This window comes from Alligator sinensis, unplaced genomic scaffold (assembly GCF_000455745.1).
Source record: "Alligator sinensis unplaced genomic scaffold, ASM45574v1 scaffold366_1, whole genome shotgun sequence".
NCBI lineage: Eukaryota > Metazoa > Chordata > Crocodylia > Alligatoridae > Alligator > Alligator sinensis.
Genome location: NW_005841851.1, coordinates 1,335,056 through 1,352,842, shown reverse-complemented (window position 1 = coordinate 1,352,842; position 17,787 = coordinate 1,335,056). Strand labels below are relative to the sequence as shown.

Genomic DNA, 17,787 nt, shown 5'->3' with positions numbered 1-17,787 from the left:
GTAGAAGCGGCTGTTTCAATATCATTGTCTTCATGTTCCAAACCCTTGCCTGATTCCTTCTTGAAAACACAAGTTGCTTTCTCATTCATTGCTTGTTTCCTGAATTCATAGACCTAACATGACATGATCCAACAGACCTAACATAGACCTAACATAAGATGAATTCATAGACCTCTAACCTTCCATCCAGGAAGAGCACACACCAACTTCAGATGCTTTCCTAGCCTGATGAAGGGTATGTATACCCAAAAGCTTGCTAAGAAGAATTTTTCCAACTATTTGAGTTGGTCTAATAAAAGATATCAGATTTACCCAAAGAACTTTGTCTGCGTATGTCCTTAGACCAACACAGCTACAACCTATACCCCCGTAGACCTAACATTACACTCACACTACTTTTTAAATTGTATAAACACTCTCACCGAAGATTTGAAGTATTTTGTCCATGGTCATTAGGGCAGCACGTTCATTAGGAGGAGTCACTTTTTGTGACTGCTGCTGTTTGTCGTCAAAATAGTTGTCTCATCGCAAGATTGCTACCATCTTCCGATACCTGTCTTTCCACAACATGAAAATCTAAAGAAAGTCTCTTAAAATTGCAGCCTGATTAAGCAGGACTGGAGTTTGCCCAGTAATGACCAAGTCTCAAACATTAATGAGTCTGAACTGTGTTTTTTCAAAATGCATCAAGACTTGTCATTTTTGGTTTTGGTTTGGTTTTTTTTGCATAGCTTTGGATGCCTAACTCATTTCCTTAACCAACATTACCTGCTCTCTTGAAGGATTCTGTACTCTCATCATATAGAGCAAATGCACCCTTTAATAGCTTTTGTCCTTGGCATCAGCTTTTGTTTCCTTCTCTGCTGCATGTATTATGGATGTATCAAAATCATTGTCAGTTATGTTGACGGAAATCAGTATTGCAAGCTGATTAGTTTCCATTATACAAGAAAACTACAGTGGGATTTACTTCTGCTTGGGATTACTGTATAAAATCATTGTGGGAATTGGAGAAATTCATGCATTATTTAATTCTATTAAAACTCCTCCATGATTATGAATTGGGTACTTGTGCTACTATTGTGTGCTGTCATTTGAGTTGTGTGCGTCAAGACAGGGGTATCTTAGGAATTGGAAAAATCTCCTGCTGCCCTCTGTGTCTCTGTCTGGCTTTGATCTCTCCCATTGTTGCTCACAATAGAGTAGACAATGTAGCTGGCTCCTTACTCTGTTTGAAAGTTTTATTTATGGCATTTTTAAGATGTACTTAAGGATTTTAGTTGTGCTTCCATTTTGAGATGAGCAATTGACAACTCTTTCTTTTTTTGTGGTTTTCCTTGGGAAGAAAAAGCTGCTGTCAAAGAATAAAATGTCAAGTGTGTCGTTTCAAAGTTGTATGAAAACAAATGTAACTTCAGTGTAGGAGTTGAAAGATGATGAATTGCATCACATATTGATTCTCAAATAAACTGATTTAATGCACACTTTGGAAGCAAAATAGCACCTGCAATGCAAGGAAAGTTGGTGGGGGCGGAAGAAATGGGGTTCTGTTCAGAGGCTCCGGGTTTGAAGCTGAGTGCCCGGTACATGCTGGAAACCTGGGTATCGCTAACAGAGTTTCTCTGTAGCATGAGCAGACTGGTACAAAATTTGTGCATAATTTGGTAGGTTTAGTTTCCAGGGTTGGTTTGTAATCAGCTCAATGTTCAGAAGTCCTGGGTATGAAACCCATTGTCCTTCCCCACCCCAACCCCGCTATTGAGTGCATCCTGGAGTATGCAAGTATATAGGCAATTAGTGCCACCTTGCCTTTGTCTGTGCTACAGAAAACAGTGTCTGTTTAGTCTTTTAGCTCGGTCCACTAACTCCTGTAGGAATTAAACTGCCTTTTCTTCACTAGGACTGCAATATGGGGAAAAAGCATAGTTGCATAGTGCTGAAAGGACCTCAAGAGTTCATCTAGGCTATCTGCTGTCTACTTGCTAGAAACATGATTAGGTACATCTAGATTATTCCTAACCTGTTCTTACAAAGCTCCATTGAGAATAGCTTGTCTCAGGTTCTATACCTATCATTAAAAATCTTTTTCTAATATCAAGCCTAACTCATGTTTGCTACAAATTAAGTGGAGTGCTTCTCCTTATCCCCACTGGACCTAGAGATAATCAGTAACTATCCTCTTTATAGTAATCTTTATAGTGAGTATCTTGAGCTAAGAACCTCTTGTTCTGCAATACGGCACTTGGTAATAGAAGGATTAACTGACACGCTTTGTGTTGGGATGGACCGGCAAAGCTAAGGAGCTATTTCTTCACCTTTCTGTCCTAAAAGATTTTGATGATGAGCTTTGTCCAGAAACAGAGAGAAAATATCCATCTGATCCAAAGCCATAAAATTGCTGTGAATCCCGGTAATAACACTGTAACTAAAATCTCCAGCAGCTCTGCTGGACTGGAACATGAGTCCCTTGGGCTTCTGCGAGTGCCTGGCTGCTTCAATGTAGTGCTGTTCATTTTCTGTCCAGTCTCCAACAGTGATAACTGGAAAACAGTCCTGTAATTCTTTAAGAATGTTACAAAATTTGAGAAGATTGTGCCTGAACAACCAGTTAATGGCAAGTATCACAGGCCTCACTGAAGATAGGCAAGAGCAATAACTTCCAGAAGCTTGGTGGAGGGAACATGGCATGGCATTTTAATTCTAAACAGATGTTGTAAGGGTGTTGCTATGGCTTTAGAAGTACTATAGCTGCTTCTAATGTTACTCACTGGCTTCCAGGAAAAGCACCTAGTCTGTCCCTCCCTGCTAACTTGTAAGAACACTCGTATCCAAAGAGGTGTGGGTCTGTTTTTAAATAACTCTTTTTCCTTTTGAAAACACATTCCAGGCAGCTGGAGTAATACAGATTTCAGGAACTGCTGCTATGTCTCCAATAATTGGTGAGGGAGAAGAGGAATCTGACAGATGAGAAAAGGCAGAAATCCCATCTAAGACATTTTTAAAAAAAGAGGAGGAGGAAAAGACTCCTACACCCAGAGTCGAGCAAAAGATGGCAGAACCTCATTAATCTACACCCACAAGTGTTCTCTGCTTGCCAATGTAAGATTTAATAGGCAAGTTCCTGCAATGATTACCAACACTTCATTACTTCTAAGAAACAAGCTAGTGAATGCTCTGCAGTGTTATGCATTGCTGAAAATTTGACTATACCTCTCACATAGACAAAGCACACTTTGATGCATGAGCCTTGTTTTCTAAGGATTTTACTCTTTGTTATGGACCTGAAGGGAAAGACAGTGCCAGTGATAAGTCCATTTCTCTAACCATGCAGCATCTTTCCTGCCACACACAAACATTCTTACAGAATACTAATGCTCAGCATTCAGTAACTCTCCCTGAGCGTCCCAGTTGTTAATGTGAGTTTTTCCTGGCTAGTTAGAGGTTGTTGTGGTTATAAAACATGTTCATGCTTAAGGGCACCTTTGAAGCCTTTACGTGAAAGGAAGCAAAGGGTTAAATCAGTGGCAGTTCTAGAAGCTATTCCCTAAAGAGGAATAGTAGAAATATGTAGAGGGGCAAGTCTGCTTTCATTTACTCTCATAGCTGACACGGACATCTTTGTGCTTTCCTCCATACTACCCACTGATATGTCGAATTTCTTTACTGAACTTCCCTGCCAGTAGCAAGCATATTGTTTCTTTTCTCAAAACCCACCTTGGCCCTCATTTGTAAAACAAAATTGGGCAATTTATGACAGTTGGGTTGGGGACAGATAGAGATAGGTGGCAGTCCTGTCTACACATTAAAATTTTCCATCTCTATATGAAATGTATTGCTTTCTGTTCCATTTTCATGAGTCATTCATCTTAATTTGTAATCTCTTTGGACAGACTTACCTCTTCTCATGTCTGTACAGCACTTGACACAGTAGGTACCACCTCTTGGACACTTTTATATAGCTAGTATTTTCCAAAAACCCCCGGTGGGATCTATCACACCAGCACTGGCACACTTGTTCTCCCCAAGGCGCAAAGATGCTGCACTTTCCCCACTTCTCAACAAACCTGGATTCAGTGGAATCCAGGGCACCATTTGAACCCATTGTGCCTTTCCCCCAACCATCCCATCTCCTTCCTGTGTGTCTGTCAAGCCATCGAGTGGGACCTTTTTGCTTGTTTAGCAGGTTTATGTCGTCCATCATCCTCTGGTCCCTCAGCCTTGCCTCTGCCTTCTCCACCATACTGGGAGATCCTGTTTTGCCACAGTCTCCTTATTCCCTTTCTTTCCCTGATTAAAGTTGCAGGAGCTGTTTAGCATGCTTAGCTTTCCTGACTTTTGCTGCTTTTGATGCTATCCTTAAGATCCTATGTTCTGAGGCTTCTGTGTCTACCCTTTCCCTTGTTCTCTTCTGACTCTTTGGCCATCTTACAGGATTGCTCTGTCCTCCTTTTATGATGCCAGCATGTGACTCTATTCATCTGGTCCTGCTGCAGGCCACGAAATGGTGGAAGAGTGATGATGAGCAAAGTTTACAGTGCCTAGACTGAACAGCTGTTGGGGAAGTAGATCACTATAAAATGAGATCCTTTCCCAGACTATCATGTGTACGTAAAAACTTGGCTGTCTCCCATTCCCCTGCTCTTCAGAAGTTTCTTACTATTGTCTCTTTGGGTGGAGTCCAATTCTTTGATTGTGTTTGCACATTCCCCAAGCACAACATGGATTTAATCCTAGTAGGGACTGCTCTCCAATAAGAAGTAATCATCTGAACCATGCTTCCCTTGGGATTATTCCAAGGACATTTTGCAGAGTGATACTTCTGGCCTGTTTTAACTAATTCCCACAAGTGATCTATACTTGGTATGTCCTCTCTGTTCCTGTACTATTCATTTGTGGTCCCTTCTTTTTCCCTTGCCCTTCAAAATAGTTAAAGATATTTTTCTGGAAGCCAGTCCTTTCATTCCTTAGCTACTTGTTCATACCTTTATTTTTAACAGATGTAAGATGGCCATCCCCTGTGACAAGGCACACTATTGCAAATAATAAAAATGTTGTCAGTCACACGAGTGCAAATTTTGATATGAAGTGTTGCTGATTGAGCCCATGACTTGGTTTTTGGGGAATTCTCATGTCTCACTGAAAATGACCTTGATTTTAAAACGTTTCAAGCAATGACATCTTATGCAGGATAGGAAGATGGAGTTTGAGGTTACAGTAGGGGGGAATGTCATCATGTCACAACCACTTTACTTTAAAAAGAAATATACCCTCTGTTTTAAAAACGAAAAAAAATCCGTAAGTATTCTCCACGCGTGACCTCTCATTCTAATAACCGGTTTGAATTTGCTTCATTCCTAATGATTGTGGGCCGCCAGTACCAGTAATTGGGTTACCACAACAGAGCTGTTCACTGCAAAGTTTCTCCATTACAGCGCTTCATCCTGTACCATCTTCCAGTATCCAAAGCAAGGTCCCACTTGGATGATCTGTACTGGAACCCTTTTGAGGAAAAGGTCAGAAAAGTCACCTATTACTGGCAAAAATGGTATTACAGTGTAAACTTCCAGAGCCTCCCTGGTGAACAAACGTCAAGGGGTCATCGGGACTGTGCCCAGCTTGAACCTTGTCTAATGGAAGGGCCAGAATATTAATCACAAAACGGAAATATTCCCGAGTGATGTTTGCATTGTAAGTCCTTTATGAAATGAAAGTCACATCCCCCATCCCTTTTCTCCTCCAAAATTTAATGGCAAACTGTGCCTTTGTGAATCTTGTCCGGAGTCAAGATCATTTCATTCTGCTTCAAACGGCAAAGGAAAAAAGGATGTAAGTGAGTGTACCAGGCAGCATCAGCAAAGGAGTTAAGCTAATTGTTGAAGAATAAAAGATAATGGTCAATTTGTCAGAAGGCATTGACAAGAAAGATAAAGTTGGAAGTAATTAACTGTCTGACACGCTGGAAGTGATGTGTCTGCCAATGGCGCTCTCAATCATCGGGCTATGAAATGTGACAGCCCTTTATCACTTTTATGAGGCAGCGCTGACTAGCTCTCACTGGGGAAATGTAGGTAGTGTGTTCTTTGACTCTCCAAGAAGATACGGGATGTCTTATTTGCTGGGTCTCTTGGAAGTATAGTCACTTGTATAGTCTTAACCCTCCAAAGTCTGATTCTACTCAGTGCATTTTGAGATCATCTTTATTAAGCAAGCGAGTTCTGTACTGAGTCCAGCATGCTTCTTAAATAGTTAAAGGTTTTCAGGAAGTTTGGTCTGTCTTAATAGGCTGGGAAGTGTTGGAGTGAGATGAGGAGCTCCTAGCTGTCTTGTACAAACATTTCATGCTTGTGTTCTTGTCTTTAAACCAAACACCCGAAGTAATTTGCAGCTCTTGAATCTATATGGTTTATAGCACTCCTGTCACACAGAATAGTTATCACTATTGTGATTTTACAGATAGTTGAATTGTGCCAAGGCTAGAGTAGAAGTTAGTGACTTAAAAAAACCCCAGAGTCCTGTTCCTTGTTTAGATTAAGAGCTGCATTATCAATATGCCTCATGTATGGAGGGTGACCCCCTAAATTGGACAGACCTTTACAACACAAGTGGATATTAATTACTAACTAGCCATTAGGAAGCACCCAGAGTTCAGTGATAAAATATAATGAACTCTTTTGAGCTGGTTGCAGTGGATTTATGCTTTGATTATGGGCTTCTTCCCTGATGGTGTTTGTGCGCAAATTTGTGGCACTAGTTTGGTTTCCAAGGGAAAACAACTGCAGATAGATTCATAGATGCTAGGGTCGGAAGGGACCTCAATGGATCATTGAGTCCACCCCCTGCCAGCAGCAGGAAAAAGTGCTGGGGTCACGTGACCCCAGCCAGGTGCTTGTCCAGTCTCTTCTTGAAGACCCCCAAGGTAGGGGAGAGCGCCACCTCCCTTGGACACCCAGTTCAGATTCTGGCAACCCTAACAGTGAAGAAGTTCTTTCTGATGTCCAACATAAATCTAAATAGATTATGTGGGGTCCAGGGTTACATGTGAAGCCAAGAAAAACAAGTGGATGCATATATAGAACAAAAATAAAACTAATTTCTGCTACATCATGTTAAAATATATATATATATATATATATATATATATATATCCTGGAACCTTTTGTATCTGCACCTGGTGAGTTCCAAGTGGCTTATAGCCAGGTGATAGAGCACAGGTTTCCAGACTCTAAAGCCCAGAGCTCAGTCGCAGGTTCATCATCCACCACAAAAGAAATTAAAAATAACATTTTTAAACCAGCAAATCTGCTGAAAACAATCCTCAGTCTTGCCAACCCTTATTTCTGCTGCTCATGTAGTCAGCGCCATCTGAGCTGGAGGGGGTATCTCAGTATTCAGTCTACAAATCCATTTTTTCAGGCATATCATAACTAAAGAAGTCTCATTAGTAAGACAAGCCAGGAACAATGGGAGAGGGATCGACTGGCAGTGGCTTTGTTCTTCTCTGTTAATTCTGCTTTTGGCAAGACAGGCAAAGAAAAATAAAATTATAGCTTTCTAAGGCTCCAGTAATTGTAAAAGTGGTGTTTTCTAAAAATGCTCATCTCTTGGCTCCTTATTCAAAAGGCTGTATTTAAATATGTATTGTGTCCACATCTGTTACCTGAATGCTAAAAGGAATATAATGTCTACCTACTTGATGGGAGGCTGTGAAAATTAATGCTTGGAAAGTGCTTCCAAGCTCTGAATTTCAAAGCACTACAAATGTAGTTAAATAACAAATGACCGTTATTATTTCAGAGCCATTTTCATTTAGAACGGTCAATTGTAGCCTGGCTCCATTGCAGATCAGTGACCACACCGGGGAGATGACAGTTCAGCAAAGGTTTAAAGCATGAGAAATTCTGGCTGCCGGGAGCAACTGTCAGCTGAATGACTAGAATGTCTGATTTGGGTTGTTTTCTCCCCTTTTAATTGATCTGATGCAATTTATACCTCAGGTCAGATTTACAACACATAGGACTACCAAGTCTTCGCTGCCCCCCACTCTGGGGTATTGTGATGGAGGACACTTCTGAATGCTTCTTGCTAGCCATGTGTCTAAAGTGAAGCATTAATTGAAGCCTAAAGTGAGCTGAGTCTCATCATTGAGTCCGACCCCCTGCCAGCAGCAGGAAAAAGTGCTGGGGTCACGTGACCCCAGCCAGGTGCTTGTCCAGTCTCTTCTTGAAGACCCCCAAGGTAGGGGAGAGCGCCACCTCCCTTGGACACCCAGTTCAGATTCTGGCAACCCTAACAGTGAAGAAGTTCTTTCTGATGTCCAACATAAATCTAAATAGATTATGTGGGGTCCAGGGTTACATGTGAAGCCAAGAAAAACAAGTGGATGCATATATAGAACAAAAATAAAACTAATTTCTGCTACATCATGTTAAAATATATATATATATATATATATATATATATATATCCTGGAACCTTTTGTATCTGCACCTGGTGAGTTCCAAGTGGCTTATAGCCAGGTGATAGAGCACAGGTTTCCAGACTCTAAAGCCCAGAGCTCAGTCGCAGGTTCATCATCCACCACAAAAGAAATTAAAAATAACATTTTTAAACCAGCAAATCTGCTGAAAACAATCCTCAGTCTTGCCAACCCTTATTTCTGCTGCTCATGTAGTCAGCGCCATCTGAGCTGGAGGGGGTATCTCAGTATTCAGTCTACAAATCCATTTTTTCAGGCATATCATAACTAAAGAAGTCTCATTAGTAAGACAAGCCAGGAACAATGGGAGAGGGATCGACTGGCAGTGGCTTTGTTCTTCTCTGTTAATTCTGCTTTTGGCAAGACAGGCAAAGAAAAATAAAATTATAGCTTTCTAAGGCTCCAGTAATTGTAAAAGTGGTGTTTTCTAAAAATGCTCATCTCTTGGCTCCTTATTCAAAAGGCTGTATTTAAATATGTATTGTGTCCACATCTGTTACCTGAATGCTAAAAGGAATATAATGTCTACCTACTTGATGGGAGGCTGTGAAAATTAATGCTTGGAAAGTGCTTCCAAGCTCTGAATTTCAAAGCACTACAAATGTAGTTAAATAACAAATGACCGTTATTATTTCAGAGCCATTTTCATTTAGAACGGTCAATTGTAGCCTGGCTCCATTGCAGATCAGTGACCACACCGGGGAGATGACAGTTCAGCAAAGGTTTAAAGCATGAGAAATTCTGGCTGCCGGGAGCAACTGTCAGCTGAATGACTAGAATGTCTGATTTGGGTTGTTTTCTCCCCTTTTAATTGATCTGATGCAATTTATACCTCAGGTCAGATTTACAACACATAGGACTACCAAGTCTTCGCTGCCCCCCACTCTGGGGTATTGTGATGGAGGACACTTCTGAATGCTTCTTGCTAGCCATGTGTCTAAAGTGAAGCATTAATTGAAGCCTAAAGTGAGCTGAGTCTCCTGTGCTCTTCTTCTTGGCTTGCCTGATTTTCTTACATTGCTTTGCTGCTGCTTGCATTTCAAATGTGCGCTAGTATTAGCACTGGTCTGGATTGCGTGTTGTAAAACTCTGGGTTGCTGGGACTTCACTTTGAACATTCTGCACTTTATAAGTCCTCTGGCGTTAATAGGGGAAGAGGAGAGTAATGAGCCAGAGATCTTTCATAAAATGAGCTTTATAAAATTGCAGGAGCTCTTGAGAGCCCATGTGCTGACTGAGCCCTATCTGTTTTCAGGCTCATAAAATCAATGTGATAGGGATATGTTTCAAAGAGGGCCTGCGTATCACCCTGCTAGGCTGGAGAGCCAGGTTCATGAGTGGCTCAGCTGCCTTCTGCTTCAACCAGACCCAGCAGCTGCTGGAATGCAGATTGAACACTGTTCTGTTATACAACATGCGTGAACCCTTCCTGAGGCACTTCTGCACTCTGCAGTGGCCTCACTGAGGATGGGTGGTGGTGATGGGGCATTTGACGGGCTCCTGACCACCTGTGAATAAAGGGAACCATCCAAAGGCAGGTGAAAGGTGATTATGGAAAACATGAGCTGAAAATCAGATGGGAAGAGTGTGGTGGCAACAGCAGGATTCATGTGTGCTAACAGGATTTCTCCTCTATTCCCAGGGCAGATTGTTGTATGGGACATTAAATCTACAGTCTGATTCTTCAGAGGAGTTGGTGGTCTTGTAAAATGAATAAGTAAAGCAAAACAGCAGTCCCTCATCCCTCCCCTGAACTCTGAATGTTTGCAGCTGGTACTTGATGGCAGAAAGGTCTTACATATGTGGAGGAGGATCAGAGCAAAAGGAGAAAGGAGGAAGTCCCAGCTTAGAAGAGAGAGACTAGGAGGAAATTAAAATAAAGAAATGAACTATGCCAGCAGACACAGGAATTTTGCTTAAGTCCCCTACTGGTCTCTGTGCTAAATCTTACTCAAATCCTTAAATCTAACAGCAGCAAAAGAAAAAAAAAACTGGTGGCCAGGGAACTATATGAAGCAAAAGATCTGAAGAATCTCTTTCAGCTTTATCAGTGATTCTTTACAGAGGGACCAGACTTTCTTCCATGGATGCATTAATAATTGCATTAACTCAACAGCATTCAAGGCTTGCTGCAGAGCCCTGCTGAATTGCCTATATACGTTTAATGTAAAATGAAGGCACCCGGCTATATTCACCCTAAAAAGCTGGGTACCAGTTCCAAATGTGCCTGGTAAAGCTTTAAGTACCCAGTAGGGCAGCTATTTTAGAGAGACCCTCTTTTTGCTTAGGGACAAGAAAGAAGATAGATCCATTAGACTGTGGACATAGGTACAGAGACGTGAATTTGCATAGCATAAATCTAGAGCAAATTGCCCCACAAGAGCTGCTCAGATGAGCAGACTGAACATCGAAGTCAGCGCTTGAAAGTATGAGAAAATGGCTCCTGATCCATCCAGAGGTAACTGCCGCTGGTCAAGCAGGGTTATCTCACTTTTAGGGGCTACATCGCATGTTTGTGTGCGTATGTGCATTGAGGCAGCTTGACTTTTTATGGAATAACCCGTTCCATGAGTTCGTGAACTTAGCTTCCGAGTGCTCATTGCCTAGAGGATTTCCCTTTTCACTGAGTGGGCGAGGGACTATCACTGTCATCCGATACAAAGTGCTTCTCAAAGATTCCAGAGTTGTAGGGGAAGGCATTACTTCAGATTTAAAGCTAATCTCATCTAATGGTAGTCTGCAGAACCAGCCACCATGGGGCATAGAAACTTCTTTTTTTTTTTTTTTTTCCTTGTACTCCTCTTCTGTTTTTTCTCCAACAACTCCCCTTTTCTCCCCTCTCCTTCAGGTGTCTTGAGGAGGTCTCAGAAGCCATATAATCCTTTCTTCCAAAGCATGGTATCATGTCAGCCCTTTTTAGCTAGAAGAAAACAACTGATTTTAGTCTCAAATCTGGGTCATTGCTAGAGGTGGGGGGCAATTTTCTACCACTCCCCTGTCCTTTTTTCATCTTTTCTCTATACTTTGTCTTCCCCAGTATCCCAAAGAGCAGACATACAGTACCTGTGAATTAGTTCTTCTCTTCCTCTGAACCTGGGATGTAGTTACCATCACAAACTCGGCCTTCCATCTAAAAGGGCCTTCTCTACCAAGATGTAGTTGTTGACAATGGGTCCATAAAATAAGCTATTTTTCACACTAGAAATCCCAGAAGGTTTACTTTCATCTGGCACTATCTGATTCTTTAGGTGGTTTTAGGTGATATTACCTATTGTAGTCAGCCTTGCATTGATTACAGATAAATCCATTAAAAATATACAATTTTAAAATGTGAAGAGAATGTCAAAAGATTGTGGTGATCAAAAGCCAAAACAGTGGTTTCTTGTTAGTTGTGCAACAGTTTCCCCTGTGAGCCAGTGAAGGCAGCCTGCTAAGCAAGGGAGATTAACTTTAAGAATCACAACTGTTTTTGGTGGAGTTAATTCCCAGCCTTAAATGTCATCTGGCCTGTTGATAATACCTTGTACATTGTGAGTAGTCCAAACAATTTGCACCAGTCCCATCTCTGTTGGCCCGGCCCTGCAATGAAGGCAGTGGGGCCATGGCGACTTGCTAGACTTGGAAGTTGATTTGGCTTCATTCCACTTTCCCACTGTGGGAGATCAGGGATTTGGTCCCCTCTCTTCCAGTGCCGCTGCTGAGGGGTCTCAGCCTATTAACTGAAGAGTTTGCCTGGGGCTTATCTTTCTGTAGAGTGGATCTTCTCCAGAGAGAGAAGTGAGTAATGTGAGCATTGTAGCCCTTCTCACTGGTCAGCCATGGCGTGTGCTGGCAGTTACGTTCTCAGGGAATAGATGGATTTCTGGGTCATAAGAGGGCAGGAGGAAATACTTACTCGTGGGCAATGACTGCCTGTCGTCACCTCTAAGTAGACTGCTGTTTAGATTCAGCAGTGCCATGCCATGACCACGTATGCCTCTCACCTGACATGTGTTGTATTACTGTGTCTCTTGCACAGTCCAGTGACTGTTACTTTTAGCATCTGAAGAAGCTTTAGAAGTGGTTTCTTCCAGCCATCGTTGTAACTGGCAGTTTGGTCTGTGTCAGGCAGATGGTTATGCTGGTCCCTGAACACTGATAACTGTGTTAAAGACCCGTGTTCCTCTTTCTTTTTTCCCTTCTCTAGCATTAACAACAAACTACAACAGCCAGAGGCAGCAGCAGGAGTGCTGGAGTATGCCATGAAACACTTTGGGGAGCTGGTGAGTCCCAATTGCTTGGATTGTCATCTTCTAAAACATGTTCACATGTCTCATCTTGCCCTGTGTGAACGTGTGCTCTTTCCTTGCACTTCTGCTCTTCTCTGTCGCATATCTTTAGCTCCCATTCCTGTAACTTGCACAATGCAGGGATCAGTTCATGGAGGTAACTGGGTGAAAGATAATAGTTCTTGATTTTGGGCCAAAGACCGCTGCTGTTCCTCAAAGCCATGATAAGTGCAAATCACCCCACCTCCACCAATTTTCAAATTAAAGTTTGATACCAAGGCTTAAAAGTAGTAATTTGGCTCCTAGAGTTTGAGAACCCAGGCTCCCCAGTGGACAGGGGCTCAAACTAGGTGATCTGGTTTCATAGATTTTTAGGGTCGGAAGGGACCTCAGTAGATCATCGAGTCCCCCCACCCGCCCTGGGCAGGAAAGAGCGCTGGGGTCAGACGACCCCAGCCAGGTGCATGTCCAATCTCCTCTTGAAGACCCCCAGGGTAGGGGATAGCACCAGCTCCCTGGGAAGCCCGTTCCAGTTTCTGGTAACCCTCACCGTGAAGAAGTTCTTCCTGATGTCCAACCTAAATCTCTTCTCTATCAGTTTGTGGCCATTGTTTCTAGTCACCTAAGGGGTGCCCTGGCAAACAAAGTATCTCCTATTCCCTGCTGCTCCCCACCCCCTTCTGGGTTTAACTCTATGTATATATGAAAATCCTAGTGCAGGGGAAATCCATTTGGGGGTCTCGGAGCAGGAGAAAAAGGTAGGGAACATGTCTGTAAAGCATTTTTCGAAGAACAGTGGAAGCCACAGTAAATTATAGAGAGGAGGGAAGATGGGCAGGAGGTTCCTCAGTTCAGGAGACTACTGAATGTTTCAGAGGAAGAACTTCCATTACCTTCTACCTGACAGATAAACCCCTGTTTGGATGAAAGGTGCTGTTGCAAAAGCAATAGCATTCATTTTTCTGCTTGTAATTCATAACCAGTGTAGAGATCACCTCTAGAAACTTTTTTGTGAATTCTGCAGCTTACTACTTAGTTGTTGAACAGGGCACATGGCTTAAACAGACCTTCACCTGTCATGGATTTTGCTTTAAGATGTGATAAGCCTCCAAACAGTAGCCAGAACTTCTGTGTAGTGCTTGACACATTTTAATGAAACACTAGAAGTAATGGGGTAAGAAACGCTGAGGATATCTGACAGATCTGTGACTCGGTCGCAAACGTGATTGTCCGGTGCAGAGTGAGGAAAGGCAGCATGTGCTGTCTTGGATATACAGCATCTGCAATTGAATTAGTGTAGTGCAATTTCACTGTAAATCTCTTGGACAAAAATGCTAGTCTTTTCCGCCTTGCATTTTTTTAAACCCTTCATAAATTCTCCTCAGAAAGCATAGGGTGTGACTACATGCGTCCTACTGAGATTGGATTCTCTCCCCAAGGACTACATTTTTAATATGCCACAGCTGTGAAAAACGTGGCAGCATAGGTGATTCAAGCCCTGCTTACAGGCACATGTACTGCGAACCAAGCTATTTAGGCCACATACCCATTGAACTTACTTTCAAACGAAAGGCAGCTGACAGCACACCCCTCTGGAACTGAGCCCCAGACTTAGGTGGGGCTAGTCCAGTGGCAGAGTGGAGACTGAACTTAGCGTCAAGGCTAAGGCTAAAACAATTGACTTTGTCTGCTATAGCTTGGGCTACTTTTAATCCACTTAGTTAATGTTTCAAATTTTTTGAAAAGCTCAGCACCTGTACCTAGTGTGAACTTTAGTTAGGTGCTTAGGAACTGGAAGAAATAATACTCTTACAGGCTGGGAAGGGATTGACATGCTGGACTCGTGTATTTTGGCAGGTGCTCAGGGACTGTAAGAACAGGGCCAGATAAGATTTTACTAAGTGTAGTCCTTCTAACTGCCCCCATCTTCCCCTTCCCAAAGTGAGCACAGAACCCTACCCTCGAATCTTGCTAAGAGTCCTTTATAGCTCCATCAGTCCACTGCCATTTTCCACACTTAATGAAGCAGTAAATGATGCTGCCCTCTTCGAGCTACTCTGTAGTTTTCTTTGCATTTCTTATCCCTTAAAATTAAAACTCTTCGCTTGAGAGAGTCCAGAGAAGAGCCATGCGCATGATCAGAGGTCAGGGAAGCAGACCCTACGATGACAGGCTGAGAGCCCTGGGGCTCTTTAGCCTGAAAAAGTGCAGGCTCAGGGGTGATCTGATGGCCACCTACAAGTTTATCAGGGGGGACCACCGGTATCTGGGGGAACGTTTGTTCACCAGAGCGCCCCAAGGGATGACAAGGTCAAATGGTCACAAACTACTTCAAGATCGTTTCAGGCTGGACATAAGGAAGAATTTCTTTACTGTCCGAGCCCCCAAGGTCTGGAACAGCCTGCCACCAGAGGTGGTTCAAGCGCCTTCATTGAACACCTTCAAGATGAAACTGGATGCTCATCTTGCTGGGATCCTATGACCCCAGCTGACTTCCTGCCCTTTGGGCAGGGGCTGGACTCGATGATCTTCCGAGGTCCCTTCCAGCCCTAATGTCTATGAAATCTATGCATTCAGGGATGGAAGTCTTCTGTACCCTCCCACCTCTCCTAGTCTGGTCCAGAGGTTGGTGTCTCTGGGGCACATTTCATAGTGCTCTGGGGATGTTTCTCTACAAAAGGGGAGCCAGCAGTGGACAAACTTCCCTTTTGTAAACTGACCCATCTAGTGGGGGCCATTGGGGAATGGGTCTATCACAGTAGATGCGAGTGCATCAGTGGTGGGATGGATTGACTGAATCCTCCTATTGTTAGGTAAAGTCTGGCCCCAGGTTGGAGACGGGGCTCTTTCTAGTGAACAAAATGATTTCAGAAAGTCCGTGCAGCTGTCCCCACTTCCTTCAGGGGAACAAGCAGAGCCTGAGTGCTCAAGAGGAGGGCTGGAGAGAGGACCTTTCGAATGAACTTTCCTTAAATATTTATATAACATTCCCAAAGGATTTGCAACCCAGTTGCTCTTTAACAAGTTCAGAAGCAGATGGGGAGCTGGGAACCCAATGCTCAAGGCCCCAGCATTCACAATTCACGTGGAGGGCACTGAAGTGCAGTGTGTAGTGGATCCTACCTGCTGCCCACAGGACTGTAAAAAGAATCCATTTTCTGGCATGTGTTCGAACAAGAGCTGCCAAGGACTGAGCTGAAAAGAACATTGGCAGGGAGTCCTGCCTGGAAAAAAATCCTTAACATTCAAAGCAGATTTTTATTTCCTGAAAACTAAAGTGGACATAGAAATCAACAGTTTAAAGAAAGAATGGTGCGGCCGAGATGAGGATCTTCAGTTAGTTGGCTTATTTTTTTGTAGCCTGTCTGGAAAACCACGTTCTTTCTTCTACGAGGGTCATCAAGAATTAGTATTCACTGGGTGACAGTGCAGTTGCCTTGAATTGCAAGTGAACTGGGCATTCCAGGAAAAAGCTACCATAATTGTCAGTGGTGGTGGTTGCTAATCTTGGGGTTTCTTCTTATTTTCCTCTGCTCTACAGGAAATCCAAGCTACCTGGTATGAGAAGCTCCATGAGTGGGAGGATGCACTTGTGGCTTATGACAAGAAGATGGACACAAACAAGGATGATCCTGAGCTAATGTTGGGACGTATGCGTTGCCTGGAGGCTCTTGGTGAATGGTAAGAGGGGAGGGGAATTCTGAAGATCAGGAAAAACCTGGTTACCTTAAGTAGTCTTTCCAGTCTGAATGAATACCAGACCTAGTTTGCTTCTGTATTTTCTCTTGGTTCCTTTTAGCTTTTAAAGCCTTGCCTGGCAAATTATTTCACGTATAACACCCTCAAGGGGAAAACATCTTGCCTGGATTCCTATTTATTTGTACTTTCCTAATGCTTGGAGAGTGTCTAGTTCCTGCTCACTGTGTTCGTTAGGGCAGCACCTTGGGGCCAGTGTTGGAAATGTGCTGTCTGAGCCTTTTAAGAGGAGGAGCTGTCTGATGCGCCAAGTTCATCCAGGAAGAGGATGTCCGCTCTCTTCCTCCTGTCATCATGAGGGACAGTATCAGTGGGGAGCTCTGGGGAAACATCACAGAGCAGCATAGATCAGAACCACCCCCCAAAATCATGAAGCACAAGGGAGAACCCAGCATTTGTGTACTCCTGGTCCCACCTGGAAGGCACAGATTGCCATTTGCAAAGTTGCCTACTTGCCAACAACCACCTGAATGAGTCTGTGCCAAGCCAGGGCTTCCATTTAAAACCCCTCACCGGGTCTGGCCGTGTTTCTTTCATCCTGACCTGTTTCAGCGTGTGCTAGGTTTTTTTGTCCTTCTTGGCATTCGCTGTCATAAGCAGTTTGTGCCTTTGGCTTAAGAATTGTTAGAGCCAGTTTCCACCAGAGACCTGTTAGTGACTGAGAGACTCGCCCATTAGCCAAGCACCTTTGCTTTTCCCCAGGCTCATCCTGAGTCACAGAGGCTAATTGGGGAAGACAGGCCCTGTGCTCTGTAATGCTCCATTCTGCCGGAGGGCATGACAACTCTGCACTAGTCCTGGCCTCCTGCCTCTCTGCTGAGCTGCTCATGTCAGTAGGACTCGGTGCTGATGGGTCCTGATGTGAAGTAGAAGATGACACACTGGGAAGAAGATTCCTTATCACTGAGGACTTTGTGCTGTTAGGTAAACTGATAGCCTGGAAACTGTACTGAGCTGCCTGAGAAGCCCCAAAATCTAACAGCATTTTTGCTCTCCTGCTGCCTGAATTGAGTTTTTCTTTCCACAGCAGGAAAAATGGAGACTGCCTCAAGGGCATTCTGTCATCTGCCCCAAGGAACAGGCTGTGTGCAGCAAACTGTGCAGGGATGAGATGCTGCAGGATGCATGTTTTCATAAAAGCATCTCTTCAGACTCCTCTGCTTCCCTGTATTTGAGTAGAATACCTATGAAAGATTTTTATTCTACTGAAGCTATAAGACACTGCTTACTGAAGGAAGAAATTCTTGGTGTCCTGATTTGCACTGAGGCCTTTCCTGATGTGCAGAA

At 43.3% G+C, this 17,787-nt stretch overlaps 1 protein-coding gene across 2 annotated transcripts in view; it reads left to right on the top strand.

Annotated features, from left to right (window-relative positions):
* MTOR (mechanistic target of rapamycin kinase) overlaps window positions 1-17,787 on the top strand; it is a 103,246-nt gene that overhangs the window by 52,770 nt on the left and 32,689 nt on the right. For both annotated transcript variants that reach the window (XM_014523163.2, XM_025211341.1), the window contains 2 exons: window positions 12,663-12,738; window positions 16,286-16,425. In XM_014523163.2, the coding sequence (XP_014378649.1) occupies window positions 12,663-12,738; window positions 16,286-16,425 (216 nt within the window). The remainder of the gene's footprint in view (window positions 1-12,662; window positions 12,739-16,285; window positions 16,426-17,787) is intronic.